We start from the raw sequence: 19,175 nt of genomic DNA, 5'->3' as shown, positions 1-19,175 counted from the left end.
CAGTTTGAGAGATAACAGTAATTTAACACTTATTGAAGAATGTTAGACATTATAGAAAATACATTTCCTTGGCATTTCCACTACAAGCTCCCTTTGCTGTGTGGGAGATTGCACGCAGCAAGAAGAGCATTCGCAAGGTGGGCTGAGCAATTTGCTTCTACCATGTCAATTTAATGTTTTCTGATAACAGTTTATTTTGGTTTGGTTCACAGAGATAATCTAAAAACAATTAACAAACTAAGGAAATTATCTTATCAAAATGGATATTAGATAGGAAGTTCCAGGCAGGAGCAGAGAGACTAACACAGGACGATCACAAATCACACACGAGAAGAGCAGCAATGCAGAACAATCTCAAGAGTCTTGCAAGCAAACATTACAATCTACCAAAGAACATAAAGCAAGCAACTCCTGCAAAATTTTATTTTCTCATTTAAGATCACTGCATACTACATGAAATGCAAATACTTCGAGTGGATGCACCTCTGATGGGTTACTCATGGCAACATATACAAAGAATGTTTGTATCACATATTTCACAGATCTGGATAAGCAATCGACAATCACTCATTAATGTGTAAAGCAGTGAGGTTTATCAAGGGCTAAATACACAGGAAGAGGCCATTTGATTAAAAAAAAATATTTTGATAACCACAGTTTATGCTTAATTTGCTCATTCCAGGATTCCCTCCTGAAGGAAAAATATGCTTGCACTGAAAATTCACTTGGTCCAGATCACAGAAATGTTACAGTCACAGAAGGAAGCCATTTAGCTCAAAGTGACAGCACTGGCTCTCAAAATGACCAATTTATTTAGTGTCATTCCCCTTCCTTTGTTGTGTAACCCCGCACATTGTCACTTGAAAAGGAACAATTTAATTTCCTTCTGGAAGCTTTGATTGAAACCCACTACCACACACTCAGGCTGTACATGCCAGACCCTGGAAAAAATTCTTCCTCATATGACTTCTGTTCTTTTAACTAATAAAGTTTAGACTGTGGGATAAGAAGGTAGGCCGAAAATGAGAGGCCGAGTAAATCTGATTGACAGTCTTTGGAATTCAGAAGGATGACAGGTGAACTTATTGTGAAATTCATTACGGAGAGGTTTGGCACAGTAAATACTGAGAGGTTATTTCCCTTGGCTGGAGAATTAGAATAAGAAAACATGGTTCAGAATAAGGGGATGATCATTTAGGACTGAGATGAGGACAAGTTTCTTCATTGAAAGGGCAGTGAATACTTGGAATTCTCTCCTCTAGAGGGTAATGGATACACCATCACTGAATATATTGAAGACAGAGATAGTTTATTGGTCTCTGAAAAGGATTTAGGAAGAAGCTGGGAAAGACAATTGGTGGAACAGGCTCAATGGGCAATATAATCTACTCAGTACTGAAGAAGGGTTACACCCGAAATATTGACTTTGCCACCTCCTGATGCTGCCTGGCTTGCTGTGTTCTTCCAGCCTCCTGCCTGTCTACCTTTGATTCCAACATCTGCAGTTTTTTTTGTCTCTAATCATAGACAAAGTAGTCCATTTATCTATCACCTCATTCATCACTAAGCTATTCATTTGGCACATCCTGGCTGATACATACACTCAAGGTAAAAAATGCACTATAGAATTTCCTAGGGTCTAGATTTATAACCTCTATGACCTAGCAAGTACAAGTCAGTGTAGGATCATCATCTGCAGGATCCCTTCCAAGTCACATCCAACCTGACTTTATAATCACTGTCCCTTCACCTTTGATGAGTTAATATAGTAGAACTGATTCCCTGTCAGTACTGAGTATAACATACATGCTTTCAGTCAAATTGAGCAGATAAAGAATAATGTAGAAGTTTAACGAAATGTCACATTTGAAATAAATGGTAACAATGGTACTCTAAATAAGAGAATGATTATAAGAATGGATTATAATTTATCATTTAGGTTTTGCTCAAGGTTTTGCATCAGTACTGAATCTCTTGCAGTTCGTGGCATATATTGATGATACAGAATTGAATATAAAGGAGGCAAATTAAGAGGTTCCAAAAATTGACCCCGACGGTTGAATTGTAGCGATCACAGAAAAAGGTTCTTTAGCCCATCAAGTCTGCACCAGTCAAAAACAGCCATCAAAATATTCTAATCCCATTTTCCAGCATTTGACCCATAGGCTTATACGCCTTAGCATCACAAATATACGTCTAAATACTGATTAAATGTTATGAGGGTATCTGCTTCTATCAGCCTTAGAGGCAGTGAGTTCCAGACTCCCACTACCCTCAGTGGTGGAAAAATATTCCTCACATCTGTGGCGGGTAAGTTACTTGAAAAGATTCTCAGGGATAAAGATGCATTTGGAAAGTCAGGTTATTGATTAGGAGTAGTCAGCCTGGCTTTGTGAGTGGGAGATCATGCCTCACAGATTTGTTAGGAGTTCTTTATGAAGCGACCAGGAAGATTGACAAGGGCAGGGCAGTAGACATAATCTATATAGATTTTAGTAAGGCCTTTGATAAGGTTCCACATGGTAGGTTGCTCTGGAAGGTTAGATTGCATGGAATCCAGGGCGAGCTTGCAAATTGGATACAAAATTGGCTTTATGGCAGAGGGGAATAGTGGAAGGATGCTTGTTGGACTGGAGGCCCGAGAGTAGTGGAGTGCTTCGGGGGTCGGTTCTGGGCCCATTTCTGCTTATTATCAAGATCAATGATTTGAATGAAAATGTACAAGGCATGATTAGTACGTCTGCTGATGTCACTAAAGTATGAGATATTGTGGACAGTGAAGAAGGTTTTCAGAAATTGCAGCAGGACTTTGATCAGCTGGGAAAGTGGGCCAAGAAATGGCAAATGGAGTTTTTTAATATATAGTGTGAGGTCAATTCATTTTGGAAAGTCAAATCAAGGTAGGAATTTCATGGTGAATGGTAGGACCTTAAGGAGTGTAGTGGAACAGAGGGACCTTGGAATTCAGGTTCACAGTTCTCTGAAAGTGGAGTCATAGGTAGACAGAGCAGTAAAGAAGGCATGTTGCATACTGGACTACTTCATTTATACATTGAGTATAGAAGTTGGGAAGTTATGTTGCAATCATACAGGACGTTAGTGAGGTCACCCTTGGAGTATTATGTTCAGTTTTGGTCATCTTGTTAGAGGAATGATGTTATTAAACTGCAAAGAGTGGAAATTTACAAGGATGGTGCCTGGACTCAATGGTCAGAGTTATAGAGAGAGGTTGGGCAAGCTAGGACTTTTTCTTTAGAGTGTTGGAAATTAGAGGTGGGACCTTTGAGGTGTGCAAGATCATGAAAGGCATGGATAGGGTGAATGCATTCAGTCTTTTTTCCCCCAGGGTTAGGGAACCAGGGACTAGAGGGCAGGCTTATGGTTAGAGGGGAAAGAATAAAAGGGAATCTGAGGGGCAGCTATTTTACACAGAGGGTGGTACGCATATGAAATAAGCTGCCAACACAAGTGGTTGAGGCAGGCACATTAACTACATTTAAAAGATATTTGGATTAATACATGGGTAGGAAAGGATTAGAAGAGTATGGGTCAAGTACAGGGAAATGGGATTAGCGTGGACAGACATTTTGGTCAGCATGGACTAGTTCAGGCCAAAGAGCCTGTCTCTGTGTTGCAATATTCTACAACTGTATGACATCACCTCTAAATCTCCTGACCCTTACCTTAAATCTATGATCCTTGGTCTTTAATCCCTCCATTATGTATGCCTCTCAATCATGTCCCCCTCAGACTCTTCTGCTCCAAAAGAAAACCCCACTTTATCCAATCTCTTTCATAACTAAAACTCTCCAGCTGAGGCAATGTCCTGGTAAATTGCCTCTGCAACCTCTCCAGTGCAAACACATCCTTCTAACAATATGGAACAAAGAACATAGAACACTACAGCGCAGGAACAGGCCCTTCGACCCTCCAAGCCTGTGCCGGAAATGGATTCCAGAACTGTACACAATACTCTAGCTGTGGCCTGACCAACATTTTATACAGCATCCAACGAGCAGCCTGAACTGCTGTGCTCTTCCAGCACCACTAATCCAGTATTTGATTTTCAGCATCTGCAGTTATTGTTTTTACCAACATTTTATACAGTTCCAACATAACTTCACTGCTCTTAAAATGTATGCTTCAGCTAATAAAGGCAAGTATCCCATATATCCCATTTGTTTACTTCTCCCACTACACCAAGGACATATTCACCAGGGTCCCACTAGTCATCACATATTCCCTTATTAGTTTGTCCCACCAAAGTGCATCGACTCATTTATCCCAAATGAATTCCATTTGCCATTTTTTCAGTCCAACTGACCAGCCAACCTATCCTCTCCTATTCCTCATAATTCACAAGCCAATTAATTTTCCTACAGTCTGCAAACTTATTGATCAAGTTTTCTACATTCAAGTCTAAATTATTTATATATACACTACAAAGAGCAAGAGCCCCACCAGTGATCCCTGTGGTACCCTACAGGGGACTGCTATAAAAAACATCCCTCGACCAGCACTCTCTGCTTCCTACCACTCAGTCAATTTGCCAAGTTTCCTTGGATCCCATAGGCTCTTACCTTAGCTATCAGAATCTCATATGGGACCTTACTAAAGTCCCTCAATATTGCTTTCAAAGATTTCCCCACCACTGAGGGTGGGCTGACTGGCTTATAGATACCCAATTTACCCCTTGCTCCCTTCTTGAGTCCCACATTTACTGTCCTCCAATCCTCTTCAAAAAGGCAAAAAAGAGGAATTGAACATGCTAGTCAGCTCACAAAATTTCTTCCCTTGGCTCACTCAACAGCCTGGGATACATTTTATCTAATTGTGGAGTTTTAAGCCTGCCAGACCAATGAGAACCTCCTGGGCCTGGGCCTGGGCCTCCTTCACTGCCGCACCCTCACCACCAGATACCTGGAGGAAGAATGCCTCATCTTCCACCTTGGGACCCTCCAACCACATGGTATTGTATTAATGTGGATTTCACCAGTTTCCTCATTTCCCCTACGCCCACCTCATTGCAGTTCCAACTTTCCAACTCGACACTGCCCTCATATCCTGTCCTACCTGTCCATCTTCCTTCCCACCTATCCGCTCTACCTTCTTCTCTGGCCTATCACCATTACCCCTCACCTCCATCTACCTATCGCACTCTCAGCTACCTTCCCCCAGTCCCATCCCCACTCCTCTCTCATTTACCTCTCCACACCCTTGGCTCACATGCCTCATTCCTGATGAAAGGCTCTTGCCCAAAATGTCAATTCGCCTGCTCCTCTGAAGCAGTCTGACCTGCTGTGCTTTTCCAGCACCCCACTCTCAACTCTGATCTCCAGCATCTGCAGTCCTCACTTTCTCCCAATCAGAACTTCCTGTCTATGCTAATTTCTTGAAGTATATCACAGTCCTTCTCTCCGATTTCTGTACCCACACTGCATTTCTGTTCATTCATGACAGGGATAATGTATTCTTTAGAACCCAAACTACATCTTCCGCTTTCACACAGAGCCCTATTCTTTCCTTATTATCCTTTTACCTTTAATATACTTAACCATAGGATTTCCTTTATTTTATCTGTCATTACATCTTTCCATACCCAGTTTGCTCTCCTGATTTCCATTTTAAGTTTCCCTTTGTACATACTACACTCCTCTAGGACTTCTGCTGTTCCAAGTCCCCAATATCCGCCATAAGCCTTCTTGTTCTCTTTATTCAATCTTGTTCTATCCCTTAATAACCAGGGTTCACTGGATTTGTTGGTCCTACCCTTTATGGAAAGTTGTTAGCCCTGTACTCTCCCGATTTCCTCTTTGATTGTGTCAGAGCAGTGGGATACAAAGTTACCGAAAAAGTCTCTCTCCCAGCCTACTCTGGCCAAATCATACCAGATCTTACTAAAATTGGCCTTCCTTTCATTTGGAACTGGAAATTCAGGCCCATCCTTGTCCCTTTTTATAATAATTTTGAATCCAGTGGAGTTGTGATCCCTATCTACAAAATACTCCCCGACTGATAGTTCAACAATTTGCCAGCTTCATTCCCAAAACTCAAGTCCAGTAATGCCCTGCCTCTTGTTAGTGCTTCTATGTGCTGGCTTAAGAGGCTCCTATAGATTCACAGAGTCATACAGCATGGACGCAGATCCTTCAGACCAACTAGTCCACACGAACCATGTTCCCAAACTAAACTAGCCCCACTTGCCTGTGTTTAGCTCATTTCCTCCAAACCTTTCCTATTCTTGTACTTATCCAAGTGCCTTTTAGAGGTTTTACCTGTATTCAGCCATTCCTGTGGCAGTTCATTCCACACACGAAAAATTCTGTGTAAAAAGAAAGTTACCCTTGTGGCCTTTTTAAAACTCTTCGCACCTTAAAAATGTGCCCAGAGTTTTGAACTCCCCCATCCTAGGGAAAAGGCCCTTGCTATTCACCTTATCGATGCCCCTCATGATTTTATAAACCTCTATAAGGTCACTCCTCAAACTCCTATGCTCCTATGAGAAAAAGCCCCAGCCCACTTTTATAATTCAAACCCTCCACTCCTAGCAACATCCAGGTAAATTTTTTCTGAACCCTTTCCAATTTAATAATATCCTTCCGATAGCAAAGTGAACTGCACACAATACTCCAGAAGAGGCCTCACCCAGATCATGTACAACCTCAACAACATATCTCAACTCCCCATACTCAAAAGATCTGAGCAATAAAAAGAATTGTGCTGAACACCTTCTTAACACCCTATCTACCTGTGACGCAAATTTCGAAGAATTACATACCTGAATCTCTAGGTTTCTTCTCTACAACACTACCCAGCCCATACCATTAATTGTACAAGTCCTACCCTTATTTGCTTTACCTCACATTTATCTAGATTAAACTCCATGTGCCGCTCCTCAGCCCACTATACCACCAATTTTGGTGTCCATCCTCAAATTTACTAACCATTCCCCCTAAATTCTGAATTATGTCACAATAAAGAGTGCTGCAGTTAAAGGGGAAAATATTCTGGAAAACCACACGTTTCTTAATGCACTTCTGGTTTAGGATATTTAGAGGTGCTTGTAGAACCATATCTAGACAATGTTAATAAGAGAATTATTAATGACAAACAGTTATATAAATGACAAACAAAAGTGGACCCATTTTAAAAATTCCACTCCCTTTAAACCTTTCATACTATGCTGGGAAAGTTTAAATCCCCTACTATTATTACGTTATTTATTTTACACTTCTCAAAGTGAGGAAGAAAACTAGAGAATGCACAAAGACATTAAATGGGCTGGGCCAATGGGCTAAACAAAATTACAACTGGAATTCAACCCTGTGCAAGGACAAGGTAATTCATTTGCGGAGAACAAAACACAAAAGGAAAACACCATAAATATTAAGATTGAGAAATATAAAGAAATAAGGCTGCATTAGAGTGCATGTCTACAAATACCTGAAGGCGGCAAGACAGGAAGAAAAGGTGGTAAGGGCATATAGGATACTTTATTTTACTGACTGAGGCCTACAATATAAGAGCAGGGAGGTAATGCTAAAACTATATAAACTAAAGATTCATAAAATCACAGGTTAATTAGCATACTTTTTGACCATAGCTTTAATCATCACATTATAATTTGAACTGAGTGAAGGCACAGAGAAGATTCACAGGGATATTGTCAATATCTAGTGGAAAATTCTAGTTACGATGAAAGATTGGAAAAACTGAAACAGAGGACGCTTTGGGCAGGGGAGGGCAGGGTTACATTCAATTAAGATGTGAAAAAAAAAGGAGTACCTGGATGGTGTGAATACAAAGAACTATTTCTGCTGGATAAGTCAATAACCAGGGGCATGGATTCAAAATAATCAGTAGAAAGACTCAAAGAGCTGAAAAGTAGCTTTTTCATCTGGAGGATGCTATGTTTTGAAGTTCAGTCAGAACGGTGGTGATGGCAGAAACATTCATTGCATTAAAAAAAACACTTGGAAAGATATGTAAAGTGCCTCCAGGGCTACAGACCAAGAGGTAGAAGGGAAAACTAACTTTCCAAATGGCAGAAACACTAGGCCTAATTGGCCTCTTTTCTGTGCAGAAGATAATTCTCTTATTAACATTGTCTAGATATAGTTCTACAAGCACCTCTAAATATCCTAAACCAGAAGTGCATTAAGAAACGTGTGGTTTTCCAGAATATTTTCCCCTTTAACTGCAGCATTCTTTATTGTGATATAATTCAGAATAGCTAACTCAACATTGGCCAGTGATTGAACCTGGCTCAGTTATGTAGTGAATATGCTTACTGGAGTTCTCGCGAAGTAAATACTTCCAACTTGCTTATTAAAGCAGAAGTCACGACTGTGAGAGGGAAACATTTCAGCCATTTCAACACTTCTTATACAACCCCAACCCCATTCAAGGCAGTTTTCAAACCTACAGCACAGTTAAGATTTCATATAGTTTCTGAATGAGTGTGCAGTAACAGGATGCACTGTTTGCCCATGTTCCAATGATGGAGATGTTCGAGAAACTATTAGCCCTCAAAGTAATACTGTAAATTTTGTAAAATTAGACTCTGAATGAGAATGATATGGATTTTAAAGCAACCCAAGACAAAAGGATATTTCCCAAAAATGTGGTTGTACTCAAAAATATTTATTGATCAAAGTTGCAAAACAACTGGTATTCCATCCTTCACACTTCAGGATTATTAATTTTAAAATCAGATTACTTTCGCTCTGAAGTGATAATGAATAGTAAACTACATCAATCACTAAGTGATGGCATTGTTCACTAACACCCCATTTATTTAATGTATGACTGTGCAAAATAATTGTGATGAGCTACCACTCTCAAACTTGATTGTCAGAATCAGTTTTAAGAAACTCTCATGCATAAAGTGTCAATCATATTAAAGTCTCAAAAGAAATCATACTGTCACAGCAATTTTGAAACCGAACTTCCTTCCAGCTCAACATGTAAACTTCAATCACCCAAATGTTGCTTTCCTCTCCTAAAAGAAAGTGTCCATTCAAACAATGCACAACAGATAAAACGTACAACATCTAAAACCACAACTCATTTCTGGCTTTGTCATCTAATCATGCTAAGACACTAATCAAAAACAGAGATTTAACACTAAAGCAGCAGATTAAAAATGTCATATCGCCTTCAGGAAATTAATACATAAAAGAACTCCACAATTTAAGTAAACAGATTACAATCTGAATGAAATCACCAATCATAATACTGTGACCAATCTATTTTGTTTACATATGTACTAATAATCAATAATAATTGCCTCAAAGTTTGAAAGTTTACAGAAATCAGTTTCCAAGCTTCGAACCATTCAAAATAAGGGTTTTTTTTTTAAACAGTAGCCATCAAAACACATTTTGGGTTGCAGGTAATCAAGTCTGGGAGGGAGGGGGAGACAAAGAGGACCATAAATTAGATTGGAGGCTGAAGGAAAAAAAAACAAAGTCTGGAGTTAAATACTACAAAATTTCACAACTTAACTGAATAGTTCAATTATCAGGCTGATTCCTCAGTCTGGTCACGAACTAGGAGCAATATTTTCACTAGCTTTCCTTCAATAATGCTGATTTGGAGAAAGAACTAATAAAAATACTGAGGGAAATCTGCTTCTTTTTCACAATCTGATACCAAAAACTCTCTCAGGAATTTGGCTTCTCCCCCACTTTGTGGGGGGAAAAAAAGTTATACATTTTGATATGCTTGTTAGTGAGATTGTTGGTGCTAATACAACCATCATATACCTACAATGGCCAAAATATGCAAGTTGCAAATCTGTTATGGCTTTTACAAGAAATATTTCCATTTAAGGAATGATTGGCTCCAACCTACAAAATAAAATTACTCTTTCTTTTCATGAGCTTAAAGATTTGTTAGAACATCCTGAAAAAAAAGGAAAAGATGGTAAGAACAAAATGGGTTTCAGTGTTATTCTCTCAAACTTCCATTTAAATTTAAACTTCCAATTTTAAAACCATTAAACATTGCCAAATCACCATTTTGTCCTATAGGAGGTAGCATTTTATAAAATTGCGATGCAATAAGCATTTGAATTAGGCCAGGGATGTAAAAAAAATTCAGAATTGTTCACAAACTTCCAAAGAGATTTACATTAAATGAAGTACTTTTGAAATGTAGACACTATTGGAATGCAGAAAAATCAGCAGCTAACTTACAGAACGCAAAATTCTACAATATGATAACAAGCACAATTTGTTTTTGGTAATGCTGCTTGAGGCATCAATTTAGCCAGGGTACCAATACCCTGCTCTTTTTCAAAACTGCAGCACAGGATTTTTACATCACCTAAGAAGGTGGACTAGGCCTTGGGTTAACATCGCATTTGAAAGACAGCGCCTGCAAAAGGATGTGTCTTGGGTCCACTGCTGTTTGTCATTTTCATAAATAACCTGAATGAGGGCGTAGAAGAATGGGTTAGTAAATTTGCGGATGACAGTAAGGTTGGTAGAGTTATGGAGAGTGCAGAAGGATGTTGCAGGTTACAGAGGGACATAAATTAAGTTGCAGAGCTGGCTAAGAGGTGGTAAATGGAGTTTAATGCAGAAAGGTGTGAGGTGATTCATTTTGGAAGGAGCAACAGGAATAAAGAGTAAGGGGTTAATGGGAAGATTCTAGGACGTGTAGGTGAGCAGAAGGATCTCTGTGTTCATGTACATAGATCCTGAAAGCTACCACCCAGGTTGATAGGGTTGTTAAGAAGGCATACAGTGTGTTAGCTTTTATTAGTAGAGGGATTGAGTTTTGGAACCTTGAGGTCATGCTGCAGCAGTACAAAACTCTGGTGCGGTCGCATTTGGAATACCGCACACAGTTCTGGCATTGTGGAAGGATGTGGAAGCTTTGGAAAGGTTTCAGAGGAGATTTACTAGGATGTTGCCTGGTATGGAGGGAAGGTCTTACGAGGAAAGGCTGAGGGACATGAGGCTGTTTTTGCTGAACAGAAGAAGGTTGAGATCTACAAGATAATCAGAGGGTTAGATAGGGTGGACAGTGAGAGCCTTTTTTCTCAGGTGGTGATGGCCAGCATGAGGGGGCATAGTTTTAAACTGAGGGGTGATAGATATAGGACAGATGTTAGAAGTAGTTTCTTTACTCAGAGTAGCAGGTGCATGGAACGCACAGCCTGCAACAGTAGTAGACCCGCCAACTTTAAGGGCATTTAAATGGTCATTGCATAAACATATGGATAATAATGGAATAGTGTCGGTTAGATGGATTTCAGATTGGCTTCACAGGTCGGTGCAACCAAGTGCCAAAGGGCCTGTACTGTGCTGTAACGTTCTATGTTCTATGTTCTAAAGCACTGAGGTGAGCACAAGAGGATGATACTCAAGTTTTAGAATGTAACTTGAGCATACAACCTTTTAACTAAAGGAGCAACAGTGATACCAGCTGAACTATGGCAAATGCTCCAAGGGTAATTTTTTTATTACCACAAGGTCCTCGTAAGATCTTCCCTCCTTATTGTATCAGCAAAATTATTCTACCTCAGAAGTTCTATCATTATAAAGAACATTGCCATTAAAAATGTTGCACATTGAGAAGTAGGAAGATATTGCAGATATATTCTAAATAAAACATATCACCCAAACCATTTACTGTTCTCCCCTAGTAAAATATTATCCATAGGGTAAGACATATTGCTTTTAGGTCAACTAATGCCAATACCATTGTAACAACTTGCATTTGTATAGCGCATTTAATACAGGGAAACTTCTCAAGGCACTTTAGCCAACTCTGTGCCAGCATTTCTTTGTCTAAGCTCTTGCTTGTTTTAAACACTTGATCCTTCACCCTGAACCAAATGATTACATATATGTAATTCATGAGCCTTTCACACTGAAGGTACCTCAGGAAGTACCAGTGTACCTCAGCAAATATCAGCAGACACGTTCCCCTTTCACAAATCTGACTCCTAGGTATCACTTATTGTTTTGGAACTGTGCCGACCCAAAACTAATGGCAGCTTTTGCAGCTTCAGAATGCTGTAGACAGAAGTACATTTAAGGATACCAAAAACTAAAGGATTAAAAAATGGTGCTTCTACAATGAAATGGGAAAATACAGAAATGAAGGAGAGTTAGAAATTCAGGTGAGGTAAAGGGAAGATAGAAGCTGAGAAATCACTTGAAGGTGAGAAAGGTCCAGAACTGACCGAGTTGGAAAAAGATTTCCTACATGAAATGGAGAGTTAAACGGGGAAAAGAATGCCACCTTAACTGGGTAGGAAGAATAGATTTCAGCAGCTTGAAAGGCGAATGCAGTGCAAGAGGGGGACACAGTATCAATCTGAAATAGAAGGGAGAGTTGGAACTGAAGAGAGCAAATGGACAGTTACAAGTCCGTGTAGAAACTTGCTTTCACGTGGCACGATAATTCTTCAGGAAAAAGTGAGGACTGCAGATGCTGGAGATCAGAGTCGAGAGTGTGTTGCTGAGAAAGCACAGCAGGTCAGGTAGCATCCGAGAAACCGGAGAATCGTCACTTTGGGCATAAGTCCTTCATCAGGAATGAGGCTTGTGGGCTGCGGGGAGTGATGGATTCATGGCACCTTTCCCTGCCACCGCAGGAAGTCCAAATCCTACACCCACACCTCCGTCCAACGCCCCGGAAGATCCTTCACATCCGTCAGAAATTTACGTGTACCTCTACCAATCTACTGCATCCATCGCATCCGGTGTGGTCTCCTCTACAATGGGGAGACAGGACGCTTTCTTGCGGATTGTTTCAGAGAACATCTCTGGGACACCCACACCCACTAACCCCACCGCTCCATGGTTGAACACTTCAACTCCCGCTCCCATTCAGTCAAGGACATGCAGGTCCTGGGTTTCCTCTACCGCCAAATCATTACTATCCACTACCTGCAGGAAGAATGCCTCATATTTCGCATTGAGACGCTGCAACCACACGGAATAAATGTGAATTTCAACAGCTTCCTCATTTCCCTTCTCCCCATATTATCCCAGTCCCAAGCCTTCAACTTGGCACCACCCGTCGGACCTGTCCATCACTCCTCCCTCTGACCTTCTTCCACCTATTGCTTTCTCAGCTACCCACCCCACACCCCTCCCATTTATCTCTGAGCCCCCTTGGCCCACAAGCCTCGTTCCTGATGAAGGGCTTTTGCCCGAAACGTCCATTCTCCTGCTCCTCAGATGCTGTCTGCCCTGCTGTGCTTTCCCAGCAATACACTCTCGACGAGGATAATTCTTCAGCCATAAGTTTTTTGAGAGCTGGGACAGCCATTTTTAAGATGTTGACTCATTTTAAGAGTTTGTTGTTAAATTGGTAGATTTTTCCGATGCTAAATAAATCACTTGCATATAAAAATAATTTAGGACTCATCATGTTAGTCATGGATAACTCAAGAAAAAAAACCCAAGACCGCTGCCATCATTCCACAGATAGTCAAGGTGCTAGCTCCAAGTTTCAGCTCAATTCTAGGCACCATTTTCCACTAGTTTTCAGGAGCTCTCAATTTTCATGCTTGAACCTAAAACCAGCCAAGTGTGCTGATTCACATCCTGCATCCACAACACTCAGTTGTTAACCGATTTAGTCAGATGACACATTTTTTGCAAAAAGAGCATTCAGTAATTTTAAAATGTCATACTTTATATATTTTAACTTAGCACCTTTACATGCCAGTGCCTTGTACAGGAATTGATGTATAGTTAGGTAAAGTAAAAGTGCAGTCACCATAGTCTTACCAGACCATAAAGCTGCCTGCCCATTAAAAGGAGAGAGAAATCTATGGTGGCTTAACCTGAAGGTCACTACACCTCAGGCAAGGGGAGAGGCTGATAAGAAGAGTCCTTCATGGCAACGTCAGCTAGTGTAGGAATTAAATTCATACTGTTGATCTCACTCTACATCACAAACTAATCATCCAGCCAACTGAGTTAAATGACTCCCAATAGTTCAATATAAACAGGTGGACACCTCAAATACTATAATTCTGAGTTATAAATTCTGCACGCTGACAAGTTACATAAATAACACAACTGTGAATAGCTCTTAAATACAGACTTTCAACTATTTTGTTTGTTATGTCATCACATCTGACCACCAGCATTAAGAAATTCCAAATAGAAACAAAATCAACTCCTACCTTGGCTGTGAGGTTTCTTCATACATTTTCTCTTTCCCCTCTTTGAAAAGGCTAATGGTCTGTTTCGTCTTCTTAAGCAGGTTCTCCATGAAAACTCTGAAATATTCATTCTCACCAAGAACTTCCATCTTTCCCTCATATCGAGTCAGGATCAGACGCAGGTGCTGGTAAGTGTCAGGCAACAGATCTAGAATGTAGGGAGGGCTGTTCTTTAGCCCTACTTTGGGATTCTGACACAGTCGCACCACCTACAGTGAGAAAACAAATGAAACACGAAATCTGTAAATGAAAGAGTGAAAGGGCAGGAAAAAAAAGTAAAATAATCCCCTTTCTGGCCAAATGAATGAGGAGGTTATTTTAAAAATGCATGCCTTGCTGTATTATAATTTAATCTCAGGAAAGGAGGAAGGAGGATTCAACCCATTAAGACAAGCACATTTCTGAAGAAGGGCCACTAGACTTGAAATGTTAATGCTCTTTTCTCTCACAGATGCTGCCAGACCTGCTAAATTTCTCCAGCAATTTCTTATTCTTGTTTGTGTCTCACTTCTACATTAAGCTATGAGAGTCAGTAGCCTCTCTCAATGTGGGATGCGGTCGATACAACTCAGGTTGGCATGGTGGTCATTGCTACCTCAGAGATTGCGACCCTAAAATTTAAGCTCACAGCCACCACTTGGTGTCCACTTTGGGTAGCCCTGCGCTCAGATTACCAAACTGTTAACTGATTCAAAAAAAGTCCTTTCCTATTTACATTATTAAGGCATCATCAGATTTAGCATGCTTCTTTTATTCTTTTTTCACCAGGGTACCGTTCGGTTTCTTAAGTAACATCTAATGATTTGGAGTGTTACACACCGTCTTTTTCTCATTATAGAAGAAAGCATATAGTTGTTTTGACGTTCGGTGGACCAACTCTTGGATAAGGATTTGTCATATGAGGAATGATTACTTCAAGAATATGTTGATGTTCAGATGTTGAGTACATTTAGATACATAGATAATGGATGTAACTGGAATTTAGATAGGTCAGCCACGATCTTATTGACTGGTGAAGGATGCTGAAATGGCTGTATGGCCTATATCTACCACCATTTGTTATGACATTTTTCCAAAAAGAGGGTTCCCAAAGCAGACAAGATGGCCTAATTATGCCCTAAGCTACCCTTTGAATGATTCTAATTTCACATTTCCCAACCTGTACTATTTCTTGGTCAACTACCTGGTTGAGTTTGCTTAACCATCCTCCTAGATCATGCAGAACTCTAGATCTAGGGCAGCACGGTAGATCTCAGTGGTTAGCACTGCTGCCTCACAGCACCAGGGTCCCAAGTTCGATTCCAACCTCAGGTGACTGTCTGTGTGGAGTTTGCACATTGCGTGGGTTTCCTCCGGGTACTCCGGTTTCCTCCCACAGTCCAAAGATGTGCGGGTTAGGTGAATTGGCCATGCTAAATTGCCCGTAGTGTTAGGTGCATTAGTCAGAGGGAAATGGGTCTGGGTGGGTTACTCTGAGGGTCACTGTGGACTGGTTCGGCCGAAGGGCCTGTTTCCACACTGTAAGGAATCTCATCTAATCGACTATAGATGTTAAATTGAAGCTCAGTAAGGCTTCCCCACAAGGCACCAGAGGTCAATCATGGGATAAGGCTTTGTTAGGTAGAAAGTTAAAAAGCAGAACACCTTAGAAGGTAACAATCTCTGGTTTACTCCTGGTGGCAACATTCTAATGAGAATAGGAATAATAAGATAGGGCAGAAAATCAATGGCTAAAGAGATGGTGCAATGTGCAAGGACTCAGATGTTTGGGTTATTGGGACCTCTTCTGGGGCAGGAAAAACCTGTTCAAAAGGGATGGATTTCACCTGAACTGGCAAGAGATCAATACCCTTGTGGGGAAGATTTGCTACTTGTATTTTGGGAGCCGAATGAGTGAGCGAAGCGTACATGTGTGAGAAAGAAAGAAAGAGAGAGAGAGAGAGAGAGAGAGAAAGAGAGAGAGAGCGCGCGCGCATGAGAGAGCAGGAAAGCCAGTGTGCGTGAGTGAATGAGTGATTATGTGTGTGGGGGTTCTCCTCAAAGCAGCAGTAAATATAGAAAGACAGAGGAGGATGCTTCTGATTCAGAAAAGGGCAACTTAATCAGAAAAGGCAGATGACAGCATGAGGTAACTCTAAAGAATTAAACTGATTTACTTCAATGCAAGGGGTCTTACAGGTAAGGCTGATAAACTCAGGACATGTATGGGAACATGGGATTGGGATATCATAGCTATTGCAGAAACCGGGCTGCGGGAAGGTCAGGGCTGGCAACTCAATGTTCTGGGTTTTAAATGCTATAGGAAGGATAGAAAGGGAGACAAGGTGGGGGAGTGGCATGTTTGATTAAAGAAAGCACTACTTCTGTAATTAGACTGGATATTTCGGACAGAATGTCCTATATGGGTAGAACTTAGAAATAAGAAAGGTATGATCACCTTGATGGGATTGTACTATGGGTCCCCATAGTCAGAGGGAAATTGAAGAGAAAATATGGAGAGAAATCTCAAATATATGTAAGAATAATAGGGTTGCAACAGGAGGAGACTAATTTTCCAAACGTTGACTGGGACTGCCATAGTGTTAAAGACTTGGATGAGGAGGAATTTGTTAAACATGTTCAAGAAAATTTTCTTCATCAATATGTATAGGTTCCTACTACAGAAGGGACAAAACCTGACCTTCTGTTGGATAATAAGGCAGGACATAAGTGATTGAAGTGTTAGTAGAGGAATACTTTGTGACTAATTATCATAATTCTATTAGTTTTAAAATAATAATGGAAAAGGATGAGCCTTCCGTAAAAGATAAAGTTCTTAAAAACACAAAGCACTGGAGAGACATAGATCTGCAGGCATCTGTGGAAAGAGAAACATAGTTAACATTTTGAGTCCAGTATAACTGCTTCGGAACAGAAAGGCGGGTGTGAAATTATGTTTTTTTATGCTATTGGGATGTAGAGAAATCTCTAGAAAAGATCTACAAGTATAGACCAAAATTTGAAAATAAGTGATATCTCATTTAACGACATTGAATGAGGAGAAATATTTTCTCTTAGTCTTTGGAATTCTGTTCCAGAGTGTGGAGGCAGTCACTGAATATCTTCAGGATCAAGTTAGAAAGACTTTGGATGAACAAGGAAATCAAAAGGTTATGGGGCACAGACAGGAGTTAAAGCCACAATCAGATCAGCCATGATCTTACTAAATAGCAGAGTAGGCTTAAAGCAACAAATGACCTAACTCCAGCTCCCTTTTATCAAGATGTAATGATCTAATTAATTGTGACGTGGAGGTGCCAGTGCTAGACTGGAGTGGACAAAGTCAGAAGTCACGCAACAGCAAGTTATAGTCCAACAGATTTATTTAAAATCACAAGTCACTTCACCTGACGAAGGAGCAGCACTCTGAAAGCGTGCGATTTCAAATAAACCTGGTGTTGAGTGACATCTGACTGAATTAATTGGTTTGCTGAATTATTGTCTCAATTTACAAAGACAGTAGCACAACTGGCACCCATAAAAAGTGCACTCCAGTATGAATCACCATCTTCAGAAACAAAAATTCCAAATACAAACAGAAGTTGTTTAGTTTGTTAAGAAAGGTAATCAGAAACAAACTTTAACCCCTGGTTTCACCATTGGGGAAGTGGTTGGCAGGATGAGTGCCGGATAAGAACATGAGTCAAAGTTACACTTCTACTTTTTATACTTCCCTAGTCAGCAGAAGGGAAGTGAACACAGCGGTGCAAAGGAGTTACATTCTCAAACCACTCAAGTTTTAGAAAGCAGTACTGGTAATTTTTCTACAAAAGATTTAAGTGACTGAAACAGAGAACATACCATAGAGACATATCAATTTCTCAAACTGCTTTCCTTCAATTATCTGTCTAAGTTCAGTAAACTTGAAATGGTTCAGAAAAGATTTACAAAGATGTTGCCAGAGTTGGAGGGTTTGAGCTATAGGGAGAGGCTGAATAGGCTGGGGCTGTTTCCCCTGGAAAGTAGGAGGCTGAGAGATGACCTTATAGAGGTCTATAAAATCATGAGGGGCATGGATAGGATAAACAGACAATGTCTTTTCCCTGGAGTGGTGGAGTCCAGAACTAGATGTTATAGGTTTAAGGTGAGAGGGGAAAGATTTAAAAGGGACCTAACGGAGAACTTTTTCATACAGAGGGTGGTGGGTGTATGGAACAAGCTGCCAGAGAAAGTGATGGATGCTGATACATTTACAACATTTAAAAGGCATCCGGATGGGTATATGAACAGGAAGGATTTAGAGGGTTATGGGCTAAGCGCTGGCAAATGGGACTAGATTAGGTTAGGATAGGATATCTGGTAGGCATGGAAGAGTTGGACTGAAGGGTCTGTTTCCTTGCTGCACATCTCTATGACTCTATGATATAGAATTATAAAGGGCAGCTGGGATCGAGGTTGTTGCTCATCTGGAGAAGAAAAGCCAACAGAGAATGGCTGGATCAAATGGGACAAAGTAAGTAAAGAATTTCCCTATCTAAATCTAATCTCCTCCCCAGTTTCTCAAAAAAAGTTAGGCTTAAAACCATCAACCTGAAAAGGCGGCCCACAAAGATATGACTTTTTTGAATTCAATCACAGGAAGTGAGCATCACTGATCTGTGTCAGCATTTATTGCCTTGAGGACAGTTACCAGTCAATCACATTGGGTTTGGAATCACATGCAGGCCAGACCAGGTAAGGCTGATAGTTAGTTACCTTCCCCAAGGACAGGGAATCAGATGGGTTTTTAAATTGACAATTAACGATAGTTTCACGGTTATCACAGAACTCAATCCCAGATTTGTATTGAGTATAAATTCCACCATTGTCCATGGAGAGATTCAAACCCAGGTTCCCAGAACATTATCTAGGATTCTGGATTAATAGTCTGAAGACAATAGCACGAGGTCACCCTTTAGATCACCAAACCTGCTTTGTAAGGCCACTTAGGGTGACACAC

At 40.4% G+C, this 19,175-nt stretch overlaps 1 protein-coding gene across 2 annotated transcripts in view; it reads right to left on the bottom strand.

Annotated features, from left to right (window-relative positions):
- cbl (Cbl proto-oncogene, E3 ubiquitin protein ligase) overlaps positions 1-19,175 on the bottom strand; it is a 228,816-nt gene that overhangs the window by 170,700 nt on the left and 38,941 nt on the right. For both annotated transcript variants that reach the window (XM_072593489.1, XM_072593490.1), the window contains exon 2: positions 14,159-14,406. In XM_072593489.1, coding sequence (XP_072449590.1) covers positions 14,159-14,406 — 248 coding nt within the window. The remainder of the gene's footprint in view (positions 1-14,158; positions 14,407-19,175) is intronic.

This window comes from Chiloscyllium punctatum, chromosome 23, assembly GCF_047496795.1.
Source record: "Chiloscyllium punctatum isolate Juve2018m chromosome 23, sChiPun1.3, whole genome shotgun sequence".
Lineage (NCBI taxonomy): Eukaryota > Metazoa > Chordata > Chondrichthyes > Orectolobiformes > Hemiscylliidae > Chiloscyllium > Chiloscyllium punctatum.
The sequence above is the reverse complement of the archived record's forward strand: the minus strand, read 5'-3'. Positions and strand labels throughout refer to the sequence as shown.